The following is a 26,282-nucleotide window of genomic DNA, read 5'->3' as shown; positions in this document are numbered from 1 at the left end:
TGTAATCACATTGCATTGTAATGTACCAAACGCCACCTATGTGTTACCGTCGAAGTTTATTTTAAAGGCCCGAAGGCTGCAATATTAATGGGCCCTAATTATCCCCCAAATTAGCAACCATTTGGATAATGGGCTTCGTTTATTTTTATTTTACTTTATGTTCTCTTGTATTCCATAAAATCCAAACTTATTTCAATTACAGCAAAATGCAATAAAAATTACATATTTTTTTAAAATATATAAATTTAAATATTTAATTTTCATAATATTATGTTTAATCGTCATAATTGATTGATTATGTTAAATTTCACACGTTTATGTCAATTTTTAATCATGTTGGTTTCACTTTTATAATTTTTTAGTTAATTCTTATTATTTTATATTAAAGTTTTTCAACCATTAATGTTCACCATAATTATTTTATTCCTCACTATTATTCTTGTAAGTCAAGGTTTTTAAATGTCTAATTTTCTTAAATTTATTATTTCTTTATAAATTAAAATTTGAAATCCGTTAAATACCTTAAAGTTAAAAATATAATTTTAAAGGAAAAGATAAAAAATAATTATAGTGAAAACTAATAATTGAAAAATCTTGACTTAAAACACTAAGAATTAACGTAAAAAATTATAAAAGTGGAACAAATATTATCAAAATATGTAAAATTTAATGTAACATGTCAATTATGACAAATAAATATAATTTCTTGAAAAATTAAACATTTAAATTTATTTTCTTGAGTTGAAAGTATTTAACGGTTTACAAATTTTAATTTATAAAGGAATGATAATAAGGATAAAAATAATTATAATGAAAATCAATAGTTGAAACAATTTGACATAAACCTGTAAGAATTAATATAAAAAATTATAAAGGTTTAACAAATATCGTTAAAATATTGATGTATATGTATGAGATTTAACCTAACAAGCTAATTATGTCAAATAAACATAATTTTTGAAAAAAAAACATTTAAATTTATATTCTCGAGTTTAAAGTATGTAACGGTTTAAAAATTTTAATCTATAAATGATTAACAATAAAGATAAAAATAATTATAGTGAAAAATAGCAATTGAAAAACCTTGACATAAACTTATAAGAATTAACATAAAAAATTATAAAGGTAGAAAAAACATTGTCAAAATATTGACATAAACGTGTGAGATTTAACGTAACAAGTCAATTATATCAAATAAATATATTTTTTGAAAAATTAAACATTTAAATTTAAATTCTTGAGTTTAAATTATTTAACGATTTATAAATTTTAATTAATAAATAAATAATAATAAAGATAAAACTAATTATAGTGAAAATTAATAATTGACAAACATTGACTAAAGTAGTAAGGATGAACGTAAAAAATTATAAAAGTGGAATAAGTATTGTCAAAATATTAACGTAAATGTGTAAAATTTAAATAACAAGTCAATTATATCTAATAAATATAATTTTTTTAAAAATAAACATTTAAATTTCTACTCTTGAGTTTAAAGTATTTAAGGGTTTATAAATTTTAATCTATAAATGAATAATAATAAAGATAAAAATAATTATAGTGAAAAATAGTAATTGAAAAATCTTGACGTAAATTTGTAAAAATTAATGTAAAATATTATAAAGGGAAAACAAGCATTGTAAAAATATTGACGTATATGTGTGAGATTTAACGTAACAAATCAATTATGTTAAATAAACATAAGTTTTTTAAAAATTAAACATTTAAATTTATATTCTCGAGTTAAATTTTAATTTACAATAAATAATAGTAAAGATAAAAATAATTATAGCAAAAATTAGTTGTTAAAAAACCTTGACATAAAATAGTAAGAATTAATGTAAAAAATTGTAAAAGTGTAACAGATATTGTTAAAATATTAACGTAAACGTATGAGTTTTAATGCAATAAGTTAAATATGTCAAATAAACATAATTTTTTTAAAAATTAAACATTTAAATTTATATTCTCGAGTTTAAAGTATTTAACGGTTTATAAATTTTAATTTATAAATGAACAATAGTTAGGATAAAAATAATTATTTGATGTAAACTTGTAAGAATTAACATAAAAATTATAAAGGTGGAACAAATATTATCAAAATATTGACATAAACATATAGAGTTTAACGTAACAAGTCAATTATGATAAATAAACATAATTTTTTAAAAAATTACATATTTAAATTTCTATTCTCGAGTTTACAGTATTGAAGGATTTATAAATTTAAACTATAAATGAATAATAGTAAGGATAAAAATAATTATAGTGAAAAATAGCAATTGAAAAACCTTGACGTAAACTTATAAAAATTATTGTAAAAAATTTTAAAAATAAAACAAACATTGTCAAAATATTGATGTAAATGTATAAAATTTGACGTGACAAATTAATTATGTCAAATAAATATTTTTTTTAAAAAATTAAATATTTAAATTTATATTCTCGAGTTTAAATTATTTAACAATTTATAAAAAGAATAGTAGTAAGGATAAAAATAATTATAGTAAAAATTAGTAGTTGAAAAACCTTGACATAAAGCTGCAATACCCTTGACTTTGATGTGGAATACATGTGATGTTAACTAAATTATTTGATGAGTTAATTTAAAATTTTTGGTGTATATGCTTGAAGGACTTAAGAGTATATCTATGTGCATAAAGAAAGACATTGAAATTTCTGGTGTACTTGAGGACTTTTCATGATATGTTGTATAAGCTAAGTATACTAAAGTATAAGTTATCACACTTAGGCAAATTATTAAAGAAATGATTGATGAATCATATAATTTAGAGTTTGATTAAGGATTTGGGCTATGTATATTGAATATATGCAGTACAATTAAGCTGATTATTGAAATGGAAATGAGTTGGGGATTTAGAGAAATTAATTTGGAGGATTAGAGTTGTAAAAAATTTGAAATTTGGACATGATCTATCAATAGATGTTTTAGGTCTATCTATAAATGAAAGTTAGGAAACATTTTGCAACAAATTGAAAAACATTTATCAATAGATTCGCACAATTATCGATAAATGTACATATGTGAATGAAAAGGGAAGTAAACTGAACAACATCTATCGATAGATTCATGTAACTATCTATAGATGTCCACCCATGAATAATTCTAAGCATTTGGAACGCAATCTATTGATAAATTTGCGGAATCTATCGATAGATAGCAACATGAGAATGATGAAAAGGTGTCTAGTGCACCATCTATCGATAGATGGAGGGTAAAATGTTGACAATCGTGTTGGATCTATCAATAGATGCATGGGACATTACAAAAATAAAATGGGTTTTGGGTATTCGCCTATTTGAGAAACAAAACAAAACACTCTAATGCTCTGCCCCCTTTGAAAGTCCAAGTCTCCCACTAGATTTTGAGTTAGTTTGAAGTTGATTGGAGCTTGGCAAGCCATTATGGAGGTATGATTAAGTCATTTTACCAATTGATTTACGATTTAAACAGTTTATAATCTTGAGATTTATTTACTTCAATTTTAGTTATTGTCTTCCCTTAGTGATTACTGGAAATTTGAAGTTTAAGTGGGTTAAATCTAGCACTAATGTAAGAATTTAAGCATATTGAACATAGAACTTGAAACTAGGATGATTATGTGATGAAATTGGAAGTTTGGCTAATGTGAAGTGTTGGAAATTATTTGAAATACTAAATATGAAATTTTTATGTGCTATATAGGGGGGAAATGAAACTATTAGAGCATTATTGAGTTAGGAATCATTGTTGAGTCGTTTGAACTTATTGGTAACAAGGAAAGTTTAGGTTTAGCTATGGAAGAGCCTTCGCTTGTCACTGTGAGTGGGGTTTATTGTTTGAATATTAATGCTACCCTGGTACTTGATTAGTGGATTTATGCCTAAATAGTTATGCCTAGGCTAGTGAATCATTGAGTTATGTTTGATATGCATGTGTCATATTGTGAGCCACATGGTGGCGTATATGTTCTATTCATTCTTTGTACCCTTAGTCAGGGGGTTTGGTTCTTATGATTACGTGACCAATGAAATAATCGTTGCATAGCATTAATGTTATTGAACTTGCTATGTATATGTGAAATTATGTGATATTGTGGGAGGAGCTTATTATGATGAATAGTTGATTTTAGAAGCATTGTGCTAATGTGTTTGATGAGCATAATTATATTAAATTTGATATTGAATTAGTAAAACATGTGAGGTTTAACTAGATGATGATCCTTTGATGTGAATTATGATATATGAGGTGATAAAGGCATGATAGCTTGAAAATTGATTATGTGTTCCATCCAATTGAAAATTTTGAATGTTGATTTGATTGAGGTTGAGTGTATCCTACCCTTGTGATGGTGATTTGATTCTCTATCAACTGCTATGATGTTGAGCGTGATTTGAACATCTACCGACTACTTCAGTGTCGTGCTTGATTGGAACCTCTATTAATTGTTTATGCATCGTGTATGATTTGAACCTCTATTAGTTGCTTTGGCATCGTGCATGATTGGACGCTTCATTGACTACTTTGGTGTCGAGCATGATTTGACTCTCAACTAGCTACTTCAGTGCTGAGTGTGATTTGACTTTCCATCTATTGGCTATCGTACATTGATTTGACTATGTCCACGAGGGAACACTCATTGATTATATATGATTATGATCAATTGATTTGTGAATAGCATGTTAGATAATGGGATATACAATTATTGATATGTTTACGGGATATGAAAATTCTAAATCTTCAAAAGCTTGAAGGTAAGCAATTAAGTTTGTTTTCGATATTGTTCTTAGCAAACAACTGTATGCCTATGAAGCTTAGTTTTGGTAAGGACTTTAGAGGTAAGCCTTAACTTGATATCTATCGTTTATGGAGACGTAGATTAGGCTGGTTATGATGTGGGTACACTGTTCAAAACGTAATCATAGCAAGACTCAGTTGAATGAGATGTGTGTATGGATATTGGAGTGATTCACGCACACTTTATATTGGAGATCGATTAATAGTTACACTTAATGAATCAGCTCTATTATTTGTCAATGTACAATTATTATGCTTTTGTTTAGCTTCCAACACACTGAGTATTAGATGATTTTTTTCAATTATTTGTACCATGTGCAAATAAGTAAGTCACGGGATTTGCATGGCTAGTGTCATCTCTAGATAGACAATTTTGGCATCTGATAGGTATCCTCCATTTGACATGTCTACTCCGCTAAGTCCAAACTTATGTTATCTTCCCGCTTCCGGTTTTAGTTTCCAAACTATATATATATATATATATATATATTTCGCATAATGAAGGCACTATATTGGTATTATTGTGATAAGGGTTGTATGGTATCAGCCTGTTTTAATGGCCAACATGTGGCTTGTAAATATTATGTTTAAGTGTTTTGTTTGAAAGAAGTGCTGAGGGGCAATGATTATGAATTATGAAGTTATGTGTTAAATGAACATGTGATGTTTATATAAACCGGTGGAATTGTGTTTTGCGAAATGATTTGTTAATAATTATAAGGCTTGCTCGGGTCTCATTGGCTTTGCTTGCCGAACTCATGCGTTGATCATGATCTATGGGTTTGAGTTGTTGCAAAAATAGTAAGAATTAATGTAAAAAATTATAAAGCTGGAATAAGTAATGTTAAAATATTGACGTAGATGTGTAAATTTTAATGTAACAAATTAATTATGTCAAATAAATATAATTTTTAAAAAATTAAACGTTTAAATTTATAGTCTTGAATTTAAAATATTTAACGGTTTATAAATTTTAATTTATAAATAAATAATAGTAAGTATAAAAATAATTATAGTGAAAATTAATAGTTAAAAAATCTTAACATAAATATGTCAAAATTAATGTAAAAAATTATAGAGGTGGAATAAGTGTTGTCAAAGTATTGACGTAAATATGTAAAATTTAATATAATAAGTCAATTAAGTCAATATAAATATAATCTTTGTAAAAATTAAACGTTTAAATTTTTATTATTGAACTAAAAATATTCAACGATTTATAAATTTTAATTTATAAATGAATAATAATAAAGATAAAAATAATTATAGTTAAAATAATTATTTATCTGACTAATTTTTTATTATAGTGTTTATTTAAAAATTTTTGGTTAATATTTTTCACTTGAGAATATCAATGTAAATGATTAATTTTCATAAAAAATGATAATATTCTCTTTTTTAGTTCTTTCCCTTTAATTATTATTTTTATTTTTGTATATAAAGGTTATTTAAGTTTTTTTTCCTTAACTTGTTTGATAAGTAAATAGGTTGTAATTTTTTATATTGATAAATGGCTAAAGTAAAAGCTTCTAAATCTAATGGTTGTTATTCATAGCTTTACAATAAAGTTAACCTTACTATAGAATTTGCTAATTAAGTATACTTATTTAAAGAGAAAAGAATCATATATAAATATCTTTTTTTTTTAATGCTTTGAGTAAAGAGAGAATGTAATATCTCGTTTTTGTACATCAATATGATGGGAGAATTACATTTTATAAATAATTGGTTATGCTCACAATTATATATTTTACAAATGTTATTTGATACTTGGATCTCACTTGACCATAATTGAATTGATCAAAAAATTTAAAACTTAAATTCAAAAAAATTTGATTTTTTTATGTTATAAAAAATAATTGAAATAAACATAAAAATAAATTAAAAAAATTTAAATTATTTTAAAAAATTTAAAATTTTTTTTATACTTTTATTATGTTCAATCAAGTCATTTTATTTTTATTTTAAGTAAACTCCTATAATTAATGATTGATCATTAAATCAAAATATTATTTATTTTTTATATCACGTGGTGTTAATGTAACATGTTGACATGTCAAAATAGGTAATGAGATGGTATGCTTCTATGTCATGGTGGAAAAATATTTATACTTTTCACATCAGCACTATATAGGTATAAAAATGATAAGTGATGTTTTGATTAATGAGCAAATAATCAACTGTTAATCATAAGAGGCTATTTAATTTAAAATAAAAATACAAAGATATGATTGAATGCAATAAAAAAATTAAAACTTATTTAATTTTTTAAATACTTTAATTATTTTTTAAAACATTATATCCAAATTTTTAATTATACATATAAATTCATAAAAAATATAAAAATAATCTATTTATGTCATGTTCTCCTTACCTTAGTCTCACATAATAATTAGCCATCTATTGAGGGAAGTTCACCGTTATATAGGACTTATATATTCTTTGAATTTCACTAACAAAGTTATCCGAAATTAGGTGAGAAACATGGGATTTAATTTCTTTCATTGGTAATAATTTCGATGAGGAAAAGAATTCAAGTAGTTGGGTTCCCTACGAAGAAAAAGACTAGCGAAATCGGATTTCATATATATACATATATATATATTGTTTTATTTTGTTTGATGGGATTTATTTTTCTTCCAAACAGAAAAGGGAAAACAAAAAAAAAAGGAAGAGGATGAGCTGTAATCACATTATCCAAACAATGTGATATGGTGCATAGGTGGCAGCTCCCTAGTGGAGGAAACGATTGAATCTACTTTCTGAAGATCAGATAATTCTGTAAGAAAAAAGCCATAGAAAATCCAATTCATTCGAGGCCTCTCAAATTTTCTTCCTTCTTTCCGTAACCCATTCTGCCACAATTCCACCCTGCATCTTTTTGCAGAGAAAGAAAGAGAGAGAGCGAGAGATATGGCTAGCTGCAGCATGGCGTCAGCTGCTTCAGGGTTCTTGCTGACACCCAATGTGACAGGCAATGCAAGCTCAGCTTCTAAGACCAACGTGGCGTTTTTCCCTTCAAAGAACAACAACAACAACAGTAACTGTTCAAGGCTTGTTGTTAGGGCAGCTGAAGAGGCTGCAGCACCAGCTCCAGCTGCCACCGCTGCACCACCTCCTAAGCCTAAGCCAGCGCCAATTGGACCAAAGAGAGGCGCCAAGGTCAGCAACGTACCGCCATAGAATTATCATTATCAATAATCATAACCATTTCATCTGACTTTTCCGTTAGATGGAGAGAACTTGCACTAAGATCACATGTGAAAGATGTTTTCTATATATACATATACATATACGTATACATACAGAAATGATCTAGAAAGTTAGGAATTCATAGTGTTGATTGTAAAGGATCGTAAGAAAACATCCATGTTAAGCTTGATCGTAAAAGAGGGAAACTGCCTGTTGTCGACTGTTTTTTTTTTTTTTGGCTGAGCAATGAACGGAGCCTTAGAAGTTTACTGGAATTTTTATTTTGGACTAACTTTGATTTTGGTTTCACCCGATAGGTCAAGATTCTCAGAAGGGAGTCCTACTGGTACAACAGCTATGGATCAGTTGTTACAGTTGACCAGGTTCGTCACTCTCTTTCTCTCTCTCTCTAGACTCAACCATGTGGGCATGTCTCCATCTTTTGAAGAAACGATCTAATTAATTTTGGCTCACTTTAATGTTCATCAACTTGTGCAGGACCCCAAGACTCGCTACCCAGTTGTGGTTCGATTCAACAAAGTGAATTACGCCAATGTATCTACCAACAACTACGCATTGGATGAGATTGAAGAAGTTAAATGAGTCAATTGTAGCAATTGTAATTTTGGTTTTCATATTGTCTTCCCATCTCTAGCTTAAGCTTGCTTGTGCCAAAAACACGTGTATCATATTTATCATATTCTCTCTCTCTCTCTGATTTTCTTCCGTCTTCTTTTCTCACCTAGCTATAAAAATGGAGTTCTGGAAAGTGTTGGTTGACTGTCACATCCTCTGAGGGGATTCCATGCCCCAGACTCACTCACTCTGCAATGGTTATAAATGCCACTTGAGGATCAGAAGCCAGCGCAATTAGAGCTAGTTTAGCATCACCATTTGCAGAAGTGGGTTCCGCTTGCAATTCTCATCGTGCTCGATCGGTTAATTTTCATCAGACAGTTATATAAAAAGCCTAGACCAGTATGTTTGCTCCACAAAGATAATAGCACAAATGCAACTATATATATGCAAGAATAGACCTCAATAGTAACGCAAACGCAATTCAATAGTTGCATGTTAGTGTCCACAATTACTTGCATTTGATGCTCCAAAAAGATTGCTAAAGTTATTCCTTTACTCTGATGCCCATACCCAATAGTGTATGTCAATCCTTTGATGCTCAACCATGTTGCATTTCTTGTTCCAGCCAAGGTTATCTGCAGGGATACATCCAATATGTGGCTGGAGCACCTGTCAAACTCATACATAATCTTAAGATCTAACTGAGCCCTAACCCACCAAGTTGCATAACTGTTTTTCAAGATTGATAGACAAAAACCCTTCTATTTTCATGGATGAATGAAATAATCTTTGTTCAAATAGAAAAACAATCCTGGCATGACACGATGATACCACAACCAATTAGCAATCTACAGAGATGTGTTATAATTCAGTTCTTCCAGGTTTCCCGTTATGATATCATACAAACCCTGAAAATGTGATTACTTAATAGAGGTATCATAGATAAAAGGATTAAACAAAACAGCATTGTCAGATACATGACATTGCTTTGGCATAGAAACTGAAAAAGTCTTATGTCTAACTGTCATACAACAGGAGGGGCAGAACCTTGTAAGTTCTCCACGTAAAGAAATAGAGAGAAGGAAAATGAATCCGCTAGCAGAATGGGGGAGCTAAAATTGTTAATCAAACTGATGTTGGTTAACAGCTTGTGTTTAGCTTAGATTGCAATCAGTCCTACATTCCAAAGACTACAGTTACTACATGAACAAGAACATAAGATAAGTCCATAAGAACTCACATAAGTTTTCTTGATTCTATTACAAAGACCATGTTGAGGAATACTTTTGAGCATGTAATATTTAACAAAATTTGATTTTCACCTTGAAGAAAATCATTTTTTTAAAATTCTTTTCTCATGTCTGTGATCATAGAAAAATATATAAGATTAGAAAGCTTCTCATTAGCTTCATATTGCATTCTCACATAACCAGGAAAATTCCACAATCAAATATATGAATCCTTCCCGTTTCCTACTATTCAGTATAGTTTTTAGGAGAAAAAAAAAACCATTCCTGGCAGAAGACCAGTGCCATTACACTAAACTTTTCTTTTCTTTTTTTTGAAAGGCTAAACTTATAGTGCATTATTCATTTTTTAAGCAAGAAAACTTCATAATATCCTTTTTTTTATATCCCTTTATCTTTGGTTCATCATTTCACTTTTTTCAAACCAAAACTTTGTTTCTCAGAAAGAAACTAGGCCGAAATACTGTTAACAGCTGGTTATATGTCCCATTGTGATACAAATACTAGCTACTAAGTAATTAATATAAAACACCAAAAAGGAAAAAGAAGGGGAAAAGAAATAGAAACAACAACGATATATGTTAATTAAAGAATAAAGTAACATAGTTGATCGCAACTGTCACTGCAAGCAAAGTAATTTGAACTTAAAATGAGAAAACCTATAAACTTTAAACATATAGAAGGTAAACCAACCTTCCTTCAAAGAACTCTTCCATCCATTCCATCAAGAAGACCTGACCATAGCCCCTTTACAGGTGGCAACTGAGCGACAAAAGCATTCCAAGGAGGATAACCAACGCCACTTCCGCGCACACGACCATCCAAGCGCAGGGATAAATAACTACATAATGAACACACATAAGTAGATTTCACAAGCACAAGGATTTCTCATGACAATTGTCCAGACAATGCACAGAATTTTCTAAGCATTTTTCTGCGTTTCTTGAGTTTATAGTTGCTTATGTCGAAGATAGTCTAGAGATGCGTGTCTAATAATTCTTAGATGCTGTTAAAAGTAAGGTCTGAATGAAAAGGATTCCATGTGCAAGGTCTACACAGGCATATGTCTATTTGCATTCTAGAATCTTTGAATGAGAAGAAGATGGTAATTAGTAAGATGAAAGAACTCTTACACAGGAGATTCAGGGGATACACCAGCCAATTTCTTTTGTTCATCCAACCACCTGTATTTAAAGTTTAAACAAATAGATATGAGAGAGAGAGAGAGAGAGAGAGAGAGAGAGAGAGATCATTTCTTTGCTCTGAACATAATCTTACTCGGACCACTCAGACACATAAACAGGGGTTAACTTGCCAAGCCTCTTTCTTTTTGTGGTTATCTCTTTCATGTCTTCACTGTCACAAAGTCAAGACTAAGTGAATTCCCATCTGTAGCAAAAGGAATCACCAGCACTCCTCTTTGCAGAAGGTCCTCAGTGAATGGCTCACTAGATTTAAAAGACTCTACGATGAATGATGCAGGGCCGGCACATATTACAAGGCGAGCAATTCCTCTCAAACTGCTGACAGAAATGATCTTGTTTTGATCCACTCGGAGCTTAAGATTTGAAAGGCTTTCTTCTCTTGAGAGTCTGGCTATTTGTGCGTTCTTAGCAGTGTTCTCCCTGAAATACAGAAATGCAAAGATAGACACTGCAGCAACGTCTATGCCAAGACTTGTTAAAAGGTCAGGGACTTCAGACGATCTTTCAGGATTGGTTAGGGCAGCAATTAACTGTGTAAAGGCTATTAATCCTCCCAAGGCACCACTTGCGATGAACGCAAGGTAAAAGAACATCCGAACAGACCGAAAGGGAGATAGAACTTCACTCCTTATCTTGGTTGCAGAACTGAGAACAAACAAAATTATGAACAAGCCTAACTTGTAAAACAAAACCTGATAGTCAGAAGCATTGAATAAGAGGAAATTAAGTCAGAAAAGCAATTGAGAAAGCATCTTGCTGTTTGATGTATTTATGTACTAAGATTATAAGGGCACTTTCTCAAAGTGAAGAAAAGGGCAATATGTCACAAACATACATTTTTTTTGGGGGGGGCGGAGGAGCATATTGACTTTCCATTTGAAGACTTAGACATGAGGTTAATAACCGAAGAGAAGACAGGTTGCCTGACACATATGTGAAGGATTAACAAAAACATCATTTTTCTTTTTTTTTTTGTTTGGTTCAGGCTCTTTTCTTTGATTTCCTTTCATGTTTTTTGGGGTTTGGTGCAGTCTGTAATGGTTTGTTTTTGTCCAATACGTAGGAACTTGCACATACAGATACTCTTCAGATGCCAATGACAGTTAATAGTCAAATTGAATTATTTTCATAACAAAACTTGTTCTTTTTTAAATGAAGATGCAGCATCCAATGATGAAAAATAATACTAGCATCGTTAAGGCAGGCATCTAAATCCATTGGACTGACCAACTCATTTTATGTAGAAACGTGTAGAACCAAGCTATCATCACACATCAATTCATAAAGGTACAATCAACTCGACCCTAAAAATCCTCAGCACTCCCTCGTTCCTATCCTTTTTCTTAGTTCTTCCTTCCTTTTCCCTCCTATTTTCAGTGACTGCCTTAAGAACCAAAAATTCTTAGCTCCAATTAAGTATAAAAGTGTGCATCAATGACAATACAACGCCGCCTAACAATGATGACAAAGAAATATTAGGAACCAGTGTCTTCAGTGCATCGCAATGATCAATCTAAATGTTCCTCAATGGGTTTTGAAAAAGCGCCCCAAAACTCATAAATATGAGCACTATATCAGGAGTAAGAAATTAATATAACAATTAATGAGAGAGAACAGTACCTAACTTCCGAGGAGGAAGAGGGCTTATTAGCAGCAGAACAAACGATGGAAGAGGAGACCGATGATGGTTTTGCATGAAATTTTAAATTGATAGAGGAGAGAGCATTCTTTCTATAAATGGGATTTTCGAAGCAAAATCTGGAACTGCTGTACTTTTGCCTAAGGTTTGAGGGTCCAAGAATGTAACAAAATTGTGCCATGGAAGCCATGGCAACACAGCCACTGGAACTTGTTGGTTTGGTTCGTTACTTGGTTTGTTACAGTTAGCATTGGCGCCTCCTGGAGAAATGTGGTCACGAAATTGCCACGCTTGCCATTTGTGAGTTGCCCAAAGGGTCTTTTTACTCCTTCTGGGCTAGTTTCTAGAACCCCGACCTAAGACACTTGGCCCCTTCATTTCGACCCGGACCAAAACCAGCCTGGGCCATTTTACAAAACCAACGCACCGATGTCTCACAACTTCCGGCCCGTCTAACCCATCTTCTTGGATCAATTCATCCATCTGTTTTGATGCCACTTGATTCTGATTCCAAACTCAGTAATTGCCAAGAATCCAACCCGTTCTTGCAAGGAGACCTCCACCCACGTTGCAGCAGATAAAGGAGAAGTCGTGCTTAAAGCTTTCATAACTGGCTGGCTCATGAGATAAGGAAAGTTCCCTGTCAATTCATAAAGGAATTTGAAAGGGTAAACAGGAAACTATAAACCAAAATGATGATAACATAGGGAAATATCATGGAAACATACATCTTGCCAGTTGGCAAAGAGGCAGAGAATATCATGCAGCCAAGAAAAGTCTGGTCAACTAAATATATAGGAAAATCCCATGCTAGAACTTGGACCGCGATGAAGAAAGTCTATAAATAGGTGAACTTGCCATGACATTGGCAGCAACAAAAAATTCAACTGAAAATGGAAGAAGTGAAGGTTCTAGGGTCGTGGCCTAGTCCTTATGGTTACAGGGTTCAATGGGCTCTGGAACTTAAGGGTGTCGAGTATGAATACAGAGACGAAGATTTATTTAACAAAAGTGATATGCTCTTGAAGTATAATCCAGTTCATAAAAAGATCCCAGTTCTTGTTCATAACGGGAAACCAATTGCAGAATCCGCTGTTATTCTTGAGTACATTGAGGAGACATGGCCTCACAATCCTTTGCTTCCAAAGGATCCTTATGAAAGGGCCATGGCACGGTTCTGGATCAACTTTGTGGACGATAAGGATAAGGTGAATTTCTATTTCTAAGCTTTAATTATATTGATTAGGTTGACTGGCTAGGTAGCATCCATCCATCTTCGTATGGGTTTTATAGAACTTGATTTGATTTAACGGAACAAAAGTGTGCAGCCTGGCCAAGAAAGTTAGACTGAGCTCAAGCTCATTCTTTCCTTCAACAAATCAATAAGGTAATGTTTATGAATTCAATGCGCAGGCTGCTCCATTCGTGTCATTCTTCATTACCGCTGGAGAGGAGCACAAGAAGGCAGCCAAGGAAGCGAAGGAGTTGCTAAAGATGTTAGAAGAACAAGCTCTTGGGGAGAAGAAATATTTCGGTGGTGAGGAAATTGGGATGGTGGACTTGGCCATGGGGTGGATGGCTGCCTCTTTTGGAGTCATTGAAGAGATAGTTGATGTAAAGATACTAGATGCTGAGAGCTTCCCTCGCTTACATGCTTGGATTCACAATTTCAGGGCACATCCTGCGATAAAAAACAACCTTCCTGATCATGATCAGTTGTTCGTCTCTTTCTCCAAGAAAAGAGAGATGTTTCTTGCGTCCACCACAACATGAAGACTAGCTTTCATTTCCTTCATATATATGCTTGCTTAATTCCTAGCTAGTACTGGACTAATATGTGTGAGGCAAATAACCACTACTATTTCCTCTATATATTTTGCTTGTTCAAGCTATAATTGAAGCCCAGTTTTTTTTTTTTCTTTTTTCCCTTCGCTTGAGAAATTGAATTAGGTAATTTTGGTTGTCGATATGTGACTAAATCAAACCTTGGAAGATTGGCGTATTCATCTTGCAAATATCAAATTCAACAAAGAACATTGGCAGCAGACAAAATTAATATTGTATTAAGCAACCAGCCAAATATGCACAGTTGGTCTAAATGTCAACAATTTAAAACTAAAATAAAATTAAAAAACAAAACAAACTATTGACTATGGTATTGACTGTTGAGGCCAGAACGTAGAGGCCAAGCAACCATTCAGGCATATAAAGGCCTGCCTGGGAAAGAAAAGAGCATAACATGACTGCATAAGCTCCAAGTTCTTTAAAAATGGAGGAAGTGAAGTTGCTAGGAACATGGGCTAGTCCATTTAGTTACAGAGTTTTATGGGCACTCAAACACAAGGGAGTGAAGTATGAATATGCGGAAGAGGATGTTTTCAACAAGAGCGAGTTGCTTCTTAGGTCTAATCCAGTTCACAAGAAAATTCCAGTGCTGTTTCATGGTGGAAAACCAATTGCAGAATCCATTGTCATTCTTGAATATATAGAGGAGATATGGCCTGAAAACCCCTTGCTTCCACAAGATCCTTATGAAAGGACCCTGTCTCGCTTCTGGATCAAGTTTGGAGAGGATACGGTAATGAAGCATGAAAAATTTTGTCAATTCATGGTTTAGAGTTTCTTTTGATCATTTATTTCCTGATCGACATTTGCTTTCTGTGAAGGCCCCTACATTCTACAAATTCTTTCATACTGTTGGAGAAGAGCAAGTGAAGGCGACAACAGAAGCTAAACAACTGCTAAAAATTATAGAAGAGCATGGGCTTGGAGAGAAGAAGTTTTTTGGGGGTGACAAGATTGGATTGACTGATATAGCCTATGGATGGATAGCTTGTTGGCTTGATGTCTTAGCAGAAGCAGCTGGTGTTCAACTTCTGGAACCTGACAGCTTCCCTCGATTACAGGCATGGGCTGAAAACTTTAAGGAAGTGCCACTGATCAAAGAGAACCTCCCTAACCGTGACAAAATGTTGACTTTTTTCACACTCCGCAGGGAGAAAATTATTGCATCAGCAACCTCTTAGATCACGTTTGCTAATGCCGAACATTCAATACAATCGTCTGAAAAATAAAGCCATGGGGAAGGGAAATCAGCTGCTGTTACCCTAATCAACATTTCAAGGCTCTCATTTTGGCTGTCTTAAAACTCTTATCCAAGATCATTTCTTTCCTCTTCAGTGTGCACATCCCTGGTCAAGCTTGGTTGAGAATGATGACACCGAGGTTTCTCTTGGTTGAGATAGTCAGCAATTGTTCCTTCTCGTGTTGCTCTGTATTTCATCGCCAAAATCTTGCTCTTGCTCTGCTGTTAGAGTTAAAATGGTGGATTTTGAGGCTAATAAAAGACAATACCAATGGAAAATATATACTCACAGAGAAAAGGCATAAGTAAACATACAAACAGCTAAATCCATGGACTTTTCAACGAGGGACTGGCAATATAACTAAGCTTTTCATTATGACATCACACTTAATAGCACTTTCAAACTCTGATCTGCTTGCAACATAGGCAAGTATATCACTTCCTAGGCAGTGAATATTTCCTTCGGTCTAAAATCCAGCATAGTTTCATAAGGCATTGATTAAGAACTATTGTAAGGGGACTTTCTTTATATTCTCATCACAGGTTCAAAATAAATTTATCACATTGGGAAGAGGGAAGAAAAGAAAGGAAGTGGAAGTTCACAATGTGTACTTAAATTAACCAGTTACAACAAAAATAGTGCCTTGGAAAGACTACCAAGTATTTGTAGCATTATATTTGGTTCATATTGTTCCCAAACTCAAAAATCCACAAGTCCTAAGAGTTTTGAAGTGAACAAATTACCAAACAAGGTTCAAATACGATACATACGACAACTTCGTGATTTTCATATACAATTTAAACAACGAGTTATGAAGATATGACCTCTTGAGATTTCAACTAAAAAAATGAAATAGAACTAAATGTTTCTGTTAACAGTGGCAAGAATATGGCAAATCTTGTTATAGGATCCAATTTTGCAGGGGGATCAGATATGCAAAATGACAGCATGCCTGATGAGCTAGGTCTCAGTATTTTTAGCATTTGCTTCTGACAGCAAAGTTTCAAGTTCTCCTTTACGATATAGCTTCACAGTATCTGCATCAGAATAGGAAGCAACAAGAATAATTGCAATCTATTCACCTGAATCTTGAAAAAAAAGTGTTTCTGATCTCTAATAACACAAGTTACTCAAAAAGAAAAAAAAAAAAACCATAAGATAAAATCTAAGTTCATTCCAAGAATCAAATATATATCTGAATTTAGGAGCCAAGGATTAGGGAATTACTAGCTGTCAAAAATTAAGGAAAGAATAATGGAATCGAGAGGAAACTGTAAAAGGGTATATACTACTATTCAGGAAATATTCCAAAGTATAATGTCTTATGTGATGGTAGAATCCAATTTTGTAGACTCATATAATAGAAGTCAAACATGTTTCAGGTTAGTAATGATGATGTAAGTCTCATCTTAATGAATGTATGATTAATGATAGAAATATGCATGAATACCTGTACAACCGCCAATGTGTTTGCCCCCTGAGTGAAGCAGATAGAAATTAGAGCATTAGTTATCATTATACAACCAAGAACATTTCACAGAGAAAGAGAGAGAAGAGAAAAACAAAAAAGGGAAAAGATAGCAAAACAAAAACTGCAGTTTACCGTCAAACTAGAATTACTTAGTATATTACACTCTAAACAAAGTTAGCTACGTTTGCACTAGGAAAGCATCAAAGAGTATGCTACAAAGATTTATAAATCTTTCCGTCACTACAACTTTATTCAGAATCACCACCACAAAAAGCCTTTTGCTTTGATATGTGATTATTTTAGCCAGAACTGCAGCCAAAAAAACAAAAAACAAAAAACAAAAGCCAAAATCTATACCCCAAATTTGTTTTCTAATGTGTTTAACTGTATCAGTGTCCCAAAAATTGCAAAAAGATGGAATGAACAATTAATACACAAGCCAAGTATGCCACGTTTTCAAATATTTCCAATTTTTTTTCAAAATAAAGAAACCACTACTACAAACTAACAACTGCCACTAAAGCATAACAACTCGACCTCTCAGCATGACATTGCCAAGTCAACATTGGAAACCTACAGGCAGCAAGTCCTCAAAGTCACAAGAAGAATTATAGATGGAGAGTAGGTCAACTAAATAGATAAAGAAAGAAACAAAGAAAAGAAGCTGGACATCGATTATGCAATTTTAATAGACGATCTGATGATTTGTACTAGCAAGCAGCAAAAGTTACATGTCCAAGTTGGTACTTGTTGCTCATGTTGATTTTATAATTATATTAGGATCAATTTTTGTTCTGTTTGTCAACACCAATCTGGCAATACAGAGTGACACTTCATCCATTTACAAGAAACGTAAATTCAAAGATAATAAACCATGGACTGGTAACAATTTAATAAATTTAAATGCAACAAGTCATATAGACTGTTCTACAATTAACATATGTCTAAATCAGTCAGGTAAAAGCTAATATTACTAAAGCACTACTTACCAATAAAAACATTTGGGACAGTATGTTGTCCAGTAAGCCGCTCCAGAACCTTCTGCACTTGGGGCCCTTGAGGACCTGAAAGAAATAAAACTCCTGATTAAATAAGCAATAAATCAAAGGTAACTGACTGCAAAGCCAATTTGGGATAAGAAATTTCATACTGAGCTACTGTCGAATTAGAGAAAGGTAACACATATGGTTAAATTCTAAGGTAGAGGATCTAATCTCTTCATCTTCTGAAACAGAAAGATTTTTTAGAAACATAATTTCCAACTTTTCAATAACAAAAAGGGCAAAATATTTCCAAGAGAAAGTACTATAGTGATTTGAGATCTTGCGGTGGGTTATGTTGGCATTGGCATGATTCCTTTGTTAGAATTTAGAAAATCTAAGACTTAAAAAGCATTAGGAATTAGTAATTAGTAATCTTATTGATTAAATTTTAAAGGTTTCTTACAATAAAAACCCAAAAGTGGTTATGAATCATGGGATTTCAAAAGTACTTGAATTCTGAATCTTTGAATTGCCAATTAACATGATTTAGACTCATGTGATTTCAAAAATACTTGAATTTCAGAACCTTTAAATTGTCAATTCACATTATTTAAACATTATAATATGAATAAAAAAATGTAGTCTCAGTTTCTTACATGAAAACAGAGACGCTGCACAGAGAAAGAACAATGAGCTAGCATAAAGATGTTTCAAAATCAGGTTTCCAGCATTGCCATTATTGATATTTCCTCTAGGCTTAAAAGACAGCTCCATTACTTATCTTATAGTAGTATCAAAACATAAGGCATTGCCTATTGATTGTAAAGAATAACCAGAAGAATAGACACAAGCTAGATTTTGAGAAAGCTCAGCTAAAGAAAAGTTAAAAGATCAAAGTCTTGGGTTAATAGCCATCACACTTAATAAATCTCCTATCTGTTTCTTTGTATCTGTATAAAGAATCAGGGTTTTCAGAAGTCTATTGATGATCTACAAGTTGCATATGAATTCATTAGATTAACTTTCTTTCAATAGTGAACTAGGCCACCCATCAACTCTCCTTTATTCATTCTTTGTTTCATTTAAGCAGAAAAGATGCCAAAATTTGCACCACATTCCTCATTGCATTCAAGTATCATATATGAGATTATGAAACAATCAACTTGAACAAGGCAGAAAAAGGACTTACTTACAAGGTCCATCACATTTCAAACACTTAGCATCAATTGTATTTGTAGCAGCCGTTTCTATGTATCATAATATTAACACAAATGATATTCCTCAAAACTTTATGGAAATTCAAAGTCAACAAGGTATCAAAAATCACTCTTAAACATCGTCAAACCAATCCAAGGGATTACCAAAAATAGTATTAATTTCAACAAATTCAAGATATGTAATAGTGAGTAATCAAAATTAAGCAGCAAAACATCAACAACCAAAAGAAAATCCAACTTTATATAAATGCATGATAAAAGAGCAACAAAGTGAAAGAAAACGAACCCAATTCATCCAATTCAATAACCAAAGGATTCACTCCAAGTCTCTTGAACAATGATTTCACCTCAGAAGAATACCTACACCAAGAACCAAACATAACATATATCTATTAAAAACCCACTTCACAAAAACAAATCAGTTTAAGAAGAAAAAAATGACAATTTTTGAGAATGATGAGATTTGAACCCACGAGCACCAAGTCTTGGAGTAAACAACAACTGGGTTATCAACCACTGTCTTCTTCACGTTCTCCTCCAGCCTGGACCCAAATGAGGAAGCCATGCCTCGTACCGACAAGGGTTTGCTTTGCTTCTTAGAGCCATTGATGCCCAAGCTCCATCTGGCTGATGTTGAAGCCACGTTCTTTTGAAAACGAAGAACTTTGTCGCATGGAAGCTGAGTAAAAGAAGAAGAAGAGAAAGACCCAGGACAGCTCAGCTTTGCCAGATGGGATGTAACTGCCATAGTTCTTTTGTTTTTCTTCCTGGGTTTTCTGCTTGTGGAGTTCGGTCTCTTCTCCAAGCAGCAATTTTGGAGTTCTTCTGTAGAACTTTCTCTTCTTGTTCAGACATGTGGGCTGGGTTATGGTTTTGGATGTTTGATTGACCCAATAAGAGAGCTTGGAAAAAAGGGTTGGGTTCGGATTGGTTAAAGACAATTGGGTTTGCTATTCATGCAAGTGACTCGGACCTTACGCACCACCTTATGCAGGCAAAAAATTGCTAGTATAAACTTAAATTTCTTTAAACTAATAAAGTAATAAGGTATTTCTTGATTCATGACTAGTGAGTGATATGTTGATTTCCAGTATCTTCTGGTTGTGTTAAATGGTCCAAGATTCAAACACTGGAGACAAAACTAATGACAATATGTAGACATAATGCAAACTTTACAAAGATTTTATGTATCTGCTACACTCCTCAGTCAAGTTGTTTTGTCCAGTCTAATGGTTCCCAGTTTTAAGAGAAACTTGCAACGACCTACTTCAAATACCAATACTCTTACATCATCAATTACATATACAAAGCCCTCGGTTAGACCGAATTCAACAAGGAAGTTTTTGCGGATCGAACCACGCCGTTTCCACTGGTATTAATCAGCTTCTTTGCATTGTGCTGGCAACATTCATCTTCAGCTTCATCAAGTGCCTGACATAAACTTCTTTTAGAACATTACACTGATGAACAAATTACTCCAACTGTATCATAAAATGAAAATGCTAGATTGCTAGTTGGTGTTATATGCAGGATGCACATGTGAATAAAGAATCTACCGCTACTCAGTTGAGTTAAATACGTGCATACGTGGACAATCTACTGTTAATTACAAAAAAATCCCGCTAATTCCTACCAAAAATTTTGTTGAAAAGTCAGTTTTGTCGAAATTGACCTTTTTCAATGGATTTTTGATGAAAATTTCGTTGAAAACTCCGTCACTAAAGAAGCCGACGGTATCGTTTGTTATTGAAAATTTTCAATGAAAAACTTCCGTTGGAAAAAGTTACAAAATTTCGTCTAAAAAATTACAATATTTTTAATAATTTTAATATCAATTTCTCGTAAAAAATTAAAATTGCCAATGAAATACGGATAGAATTTTTTGTCAGTTATTTTGTTTCAATGGATTTTTGTCTATAATTATCAATAAAAGTTTTTGTTGAAAATAACCGATGGAATTTTCAGATGGTAATTTTGTTAGTACCTATGAAATTTCATAAATATTTATCTATCGAGTTCCATTGGTGCTATAGTCACTATCTACAAATTTTTGTTGGAAATTACCAATGAAATTTTGTGGGTGATTTATTCATTGCCTATGGATTTCTATTGAAAATTATCAACAAAATTTTGTTGATAATTTAATCATTATTTACGAATTTTCATTGGAATTACTACCGAAATTCATTAGTTATGTAATCATTATGAATGAAATTCTTTTAGTATTACCAATAGAATTCTGTCAGTAGTTCAGTCATTATCAATGAAATTTTATTAATAATTACCAACAAAATTAATAAAAATCATAATAATCACCTTTCATAACTCACAATTGACATTTAAAATTCATAATAAAAATACATATTAAAATATGAAATTCAAATTCAAGTTGATGAGATTAAAAATTATCATAAACACACTATCTTAAAATGTTAAATAAATATAAACATAAACTTAAATGTGCTATTGTGTGTATATTAAAAAATATCTAAATCTAAATATAAACACGCTTATGGGTGCGGTTGAATATTTTCAAAAAGCTAACTTCTCTATCCATCTCGTTTGCTTACATTTATTTATAATTATACTCAATCATAATGCATATATATATATATATATATATATACACACATAGCATATTAGAAATATAATTTGTATTTGAATTATTAGTATTTAATTCTTTTCAAAATTAATATGCTTACCTTTGAAATTCAATAACCTTATAGAACATTTTTAATTGTCAAATAAACTTTAACATCTTGGAATGGACTACATGAACAAGGGATAGAGAGGTGCGTAATAATATGTAAGACCAAATATTAATCAAATAAATTTAGAGATATAAATTGAACAACATGAAGATTAATGACTATCACGTTTTTTTATGTGCAGGCCAACTTTTAATTTTAAGCAAGCCTAAAACACATCAATATTGTTAGTGTAGAAGTGTTAATAAGCAATATATCAAGAAGGGGTGAATTAGTATGTAAAAATTCTTTTGAAGACTAAGTATAAAAATTAAAACTTTTACAATAAAAAATCTCTCTTTATGCAAAAATAAAGTGTCTCATCTTTCTAAATAAATTTTCAATAATAAATTGAAATGAAAAGATAGTTTCTTAAGTCAAGTAATGGACAAATGACAAATCCAAGCAAAAATATTTTTCCAAAGTCAAGTAATGAACAAATAATAAATCAAAGTAAAAATGTTTTCCTAAGTCAAATGCAAGCAATAATAATGAATCAAGATAAAATATTTTAATAAGCAAACACAATGAATCAAGGTAAAATATTTTCCTAAGCTAAATGCAAGCAATAAATCATAATGTAGAAAATTAAAAACAAGATACAAGATTTTTATAGTGGTTTAGCTTTTCTAGTGCCTACATTCACTCTCTTGGAATACTAAGGAATTTCAAATCTACTAAGAGGAATGGGCTTTTTATGGGATCAATTGAAACTTTCATAATAGCCTTTTACGGGATCCAGTGAAACCTCACAATGCTTTTTATGAGATCAAGTGAAACCCTCATAATAATTTTTTTATAAGATCAAATAAAACCCTCACAATACTTTTTATGAGATCAACCATAAACTCATAAATAGCTTTTCAAGGTTAAGCTAGAACCTTTACAATGAAGTATAAGAATTAATAAGAAATTGCCTCTACAAAGGTTAAGTGTTAAGAGTTTAAGCTTGAGTGTAGTGAGAGAAAAATATCAGTTTAAATGAAGCAAGTATAGAACTTTTCAAAGCTTGGTGGAAGACTAAAATGAAACTTGAGAGTGAAGATGAGTTTTTTGATGGTCTCTCTATGATTTGAAACTTTATCTTAGGTATTTTTTTTACTTCCAAATGGTTTAAAGGTAGTTATTTATAGCTGGTGTGAAATTTGGAGCCATTAGACACAAGTTTGAATCAAATTTGATTATTGTTGAAGCTTGAAGGTCAACTACAATGCTTTTATGGTTGACTATGTTCTTTAAATTTCTCAAATTAAGGCTCCATAGTCGAGTATAACCTTCCTCTATTGAAGTCAATTCCCTAGAGTGTAATTTTTGTAAGCCTGAGCTGATATAGTCAACTATGCATTTACTACGGTTGACTATGTCTCTTGATTTCTTCCTTTTTCATGCATCAAAGTAGCCAAGGTTGACTATGTCTTTGTTATCTTCCAATTTTCGAGCTTTCTAGATCAAGATTGACTATAACCACTCTAGGGTCGACTATGGCTTTGTATCCTTTAAGTTTTTCTTTTTTTCTATTTTTGGATTAACTTGAGCATATCTAAAATTGATTCTTGATTCGTGTCTTGGGGTTTCTTTAGTTTTTAGGCTTCTCTTTTCAGCTATTTCTTCCTTACTTTGTTCTTATAATCAAATAGTAATTCAAGACATGTCTGCTCTTGTTTCATTAGCTAAATATGCATTATTTGAAAGTTTTTGTGATTTTTTTATTGACGTATGGCTTTTAAAACCATTTTGTGACCTTAGGGGATTAAAAAAAATATTTGAGATAATTTTAAATGCTTAATGTTAAGTTCAAGATAACATATAATTTTTGTCAAATTAAAACATGATGTAACTCAAGGTTAACAATCTTTTCTTGTTGGATATGATAAAAACATGAGCATATTGCATTTGAAATTTCTTGAAACCTCTCCTTAACTAAATTAGTCTCTATGCCCTTATTGGACACATTTAAATGTAAGTGAGAAGAATAAAAATGGTGAATATGAATTTTGAAAATTCTCCCCCTCAATTTATGTACGAAGTTCAAAAATGTTTTAAAAAAAATTTCAGTTAATATAAGAGCATTTCAATGTGCTCATAAACCTTCTGTCCTTTTTTGTTATATAAAAAAGGAATAGAAGTATAAGCTTTAAGCATATAAACTCAAGAGACAGTGGTTAGTGATAATCAATAAGTATAAATAAAACATTAAATCCAATAATCTTCTTTAACCATTAACTCAAAATAATGAAATATATTTTCATGCAAAATATTCAATTAAGAGATCAATAAATGTATCCATTCATCATAATTTGAAAGTATTAAATCAAGATATACTTTTAATCAATAGGTATTCAATCAAAGCATAGGGGAAATATATTCATATAGGGCAATGTGCATAAGTAAGTCATAATACATTTCTACTCAAGATATTCAATTAAAACATGAAGAAATATATTCAATCATTGTAAATAAAGGCATAATATATGTCATCATCAAGAATGCCACATATAGATATAAATTTATAAGCAAAGTGTAGCATTTTATCCTTTAAGTTCAAGTTGGATATGCATAGTTAAGCATGAAACATTCACAAGTCTTCATATAATGTGAACATGATTTAGTGATAAGTGTGCAACTAATATGTTCACATATTTATTCAAACAAATAATCAACTAACAAGAGAAAGCAAGTTATCAACAAGTAAGCAAATTAAAGATACAATCAATTGTGTAAAGGTATTCGTAAATTTATACACAACTAAGAATAGTAAGGAGTATAGCTATCATCATTTAAGAATAAATATAAGACATTATTAAACATGAGGTTAATATGGTGTTTAAGAGATGTTACTAATAGAGATGAACATCACTTGTTGAGATTTTCCTAGCTCATTATTAAAGATTTCAAGTGCTCAAGAATCATAGGACAATGTCCATGATCAACTCCCCCTTAAACGTTCATTAGATCAATTCTAACAAGGAGAAGAGATTAAACAGTAAATCACATTAAAGCTTAATTTTAACTTTCTTTAAAAGGATTATGAGGTAAATATGGGGGATACATAACGATCATATTATAAATGAGTATTTAAATAGAATGTTCAATATATCAATCTTAAACTCATATATTCAAGGAACTAGTAAGGTATGAGTATTTAAATAAATGTTCAATCTATGCTTCAAATACTCATAATTTCAAGAAGTGTATGCACATTAGCTTCAATGCATGCCCAAGATATCATTTTTCATTAAGCATCTTTTTCAATCATGCATTGCCCAAGCACAAGCAATCAACCATTTTAAGGAAATTCTCTAAAATATGTAAGAATAACAATTTGAGAGAGAATTATCTCAACAATAACATCTCATCATGAAAATGTTACCATTTACCCCATTTTGGTAATCTCTTTTCCCTAATATTTTTACACAAGTATTTTAATAAGTGTTCTCCAAGATATGTATAAGACTATTAATTCAAGGAGAAGTTTTCTCATCAAGACAATATTATTATCAATGAAGCATTGTTAAGGCATTTTGCACTTGTTGTAATCATGTAAGAGAATATTATGATCAAGTAAGCACAAGTATGATTACAAGAGAATTTTGGTTATCTTCATTAATCATGATTCCAATTCGTTCCATGAAATGCCTATATGATTTCAAAAAAAAACATGAGCATATATTTATAAAAAATATGCATGCATTGAATGTCATTCATGTATGCTATTTCTTAACGATTCATAATTCACGACTGATACCAATTATTATGAAATATTGAAAATTAGGCATATAACTCATGAATATATCTAAAGCGAACATCCAATCATCAATGAATACCAATTTTCAAGATTCAAGGAATAAGCATTCAACTAAGGCTCATTTGATATTTATTGCTAACTTAAGCTATAGTCATTTTTAATTTTAAACCAAGTCATTCATGGTAACCTATAAGCTAATGTTGGATGCATACAAGTCTTTAGATCATGAAATCATTTAGCTCATGGAGGACATAGTTAACAATTAAAAGCACATTCAAAAGATTCTTCAACTATGTCAACATAATATATATCATGATATAAGTTGACAATTTAAATTTCGTATTCAAAAGCATAACTCAAGTCAAGTTATAGA

At 31.5% G+C, this 26,282-nt stretch overlaps 5 protein-coding genes across 9 annotated transcripts; 3 read left to right on the top strand and 2 right to left on the bottom strand.

The window, feature by feature from the left end:
• Positions 1–7,600: 7,600 nt before the first annotated feature.
• PSAE-1 (Photosystem I reaction centre subunit IV / PsaE protein) lies at positions 7,601–8,716 on the top strand. Its single transcript, XM_021425223.2, has 3 exons — positions 7,601–7,960; positions 8,308–8,373; positions 8,489–8,716. The coding sequence occupies exons 1-3, from the start codon at positions 7,712–7,714 to the stop codon at positions 8,591–8,593; spliced, it is 420 nt and encodes a 139-aa protein (XP_021280898.1). The 5' UTR covers positions 7,601–7,711; the 3' UTR covers positions 8,594–8,716.
• A 154-nt stretch (positions 8,717–8,870) lies between these two features.
• On the bottom strand, positions 8,871–13,255 carry LOC110414156 (LOW PSII ACCUMULATION-like protein). 4 transcript variants are annotated; one of them, XM_089783077.1, is made up of 5 exons: positions 12,642–13,255; positions 11,095–11,666; positions 10,950–11,000; positions 10,510–10,657; positions 8,871–9,238 (listed from the first exon to the last, which is right to left on the bottom strand). In XM_089783077.1, the coding sequence occupies exons 2-4, from the start codon at positions 11,163–11,165 to the stop codon at positions 10,516–10,518; spliced, it is 264 nt and encodes an 87-aa protein (XP_089639203.1). In that variant the 5' UTR covers positions 11,166–11,666; positions 12,642–13,255; the 3' UTR covers positions 8,871–9,238; positions 10,510–10,515. The 4 variants fall into 4 exon arrangements, with proteins under 4 accessions (XP_089639203.1, XP_089639202.1, XP_089639201.1 ...); XM_089783076.1 differs by having other exon boundaries at positions 8,871–9,204; XM_089783075.1 differs by lacking the exon at positions 8,871–9,238 and adding an exon at positions 9,283–9,745.
• A 259-nt stretch (positions 13,256–13,514) lies between these two features.
• Positions 13,515–14,584, top strand: LOC110413348 (putative glutathione S-transferase). Its single transcript, XM_021424118.2, has 2 exons — positions 13,515–13,868; positions 14,074–14,584. The coding sequence occupies exons 1-2, from the start codon at positions 13,554–13,556 to the stop codon at positions 14,431–14,433; spliced, it is 675 nt and encodes a 224-aa protein (XP_021279793.1). The 5' UTR covers positions 13,515–13,553; the 3' UTR covers positions 14,434–14,584.
• Positions 14,585–14,728: 144 nt separating this feature from the next.
• On the top strand, positions 14,729–15,692 carry LOC110413350 (putative glutathione S-transferase). The gene is made up of 2 exons (XM_021424119.2): positions 14,729–15,238; positions 15,327–15,692. The coding sequence occupies exons 1-2, from the start codon at positions 14,930–14,932 to the stop codon at positions 15,684–15,686; spliced, it is 669 nt and encodes a 222-aa protein (XP_021279794.1). The 5' UTR covers positions 14,729–14,929; the 3' UTR covers positions 15,687–15,692.
• A 150-nt stretch (positions 15,693–15,842) lies between these two features.
• On the bottom strand, positions 15,843–20,256 carry LOC110413351 (monothiol glutaredoxin-S10-like). Of its 2 annotated transcripts, none has more exons than XM_089783078.1 (5): positions 19,891–20,256; positions 19,704–19,777; positions 18,207–18,281; positions 17,197–17,223; positions 15,843–15,967 (listed from the first exon to the last, which is right to left on the bottom strand). In XM_089783078.1, the coding sequence occupies exons 1-5, from the start codon at positions 20,163–20,165 to the stop codon at positions 15,906–15,908; spliced, it is 513 nt and encodes a 170-aa protein (XP_089639204.1). In that variant the 5' UTR covers positions 20,166–20,256; the 3' UTR covers positions 15,843–15,905. The 2 variants fall into 2 exon arrangements, with proteins under 2 accessions (XP_089639204.1, XP_021279795.1); XM_021424120.1 differs by lacking the exon at positions 15,843–15,967 and adding an exon at positions 16,386–16,783 and having other exon boundaries at positions 19,891–20,253.
• Between the last annotated feature and the right edge of the window lie 6,026 nt (positions 20,257–26,282).

The sequence above is a fragment of the Theobroma umbraticum genome, unplaced genomic scaffold (genome assembly GCF_002168275.2).
Source record: "Theobroma umbraticum cultivar Fairchild unplaced genomic scaffold, ASM216827v3 scaffold_4.1, whole genome shotgun sequence".
NCBI classification, from domain to species: Eukaryota; Viridiplantae; Streptophyta; class Magnoliopsida; order Malvales; family Malvaceae; genus Theobroma; species Theobroma umbraticum.
Note: the sequence above shows the minus strand (reverse complement) of the source record. Positions and strands in the feature narration are given on the sequence as shown.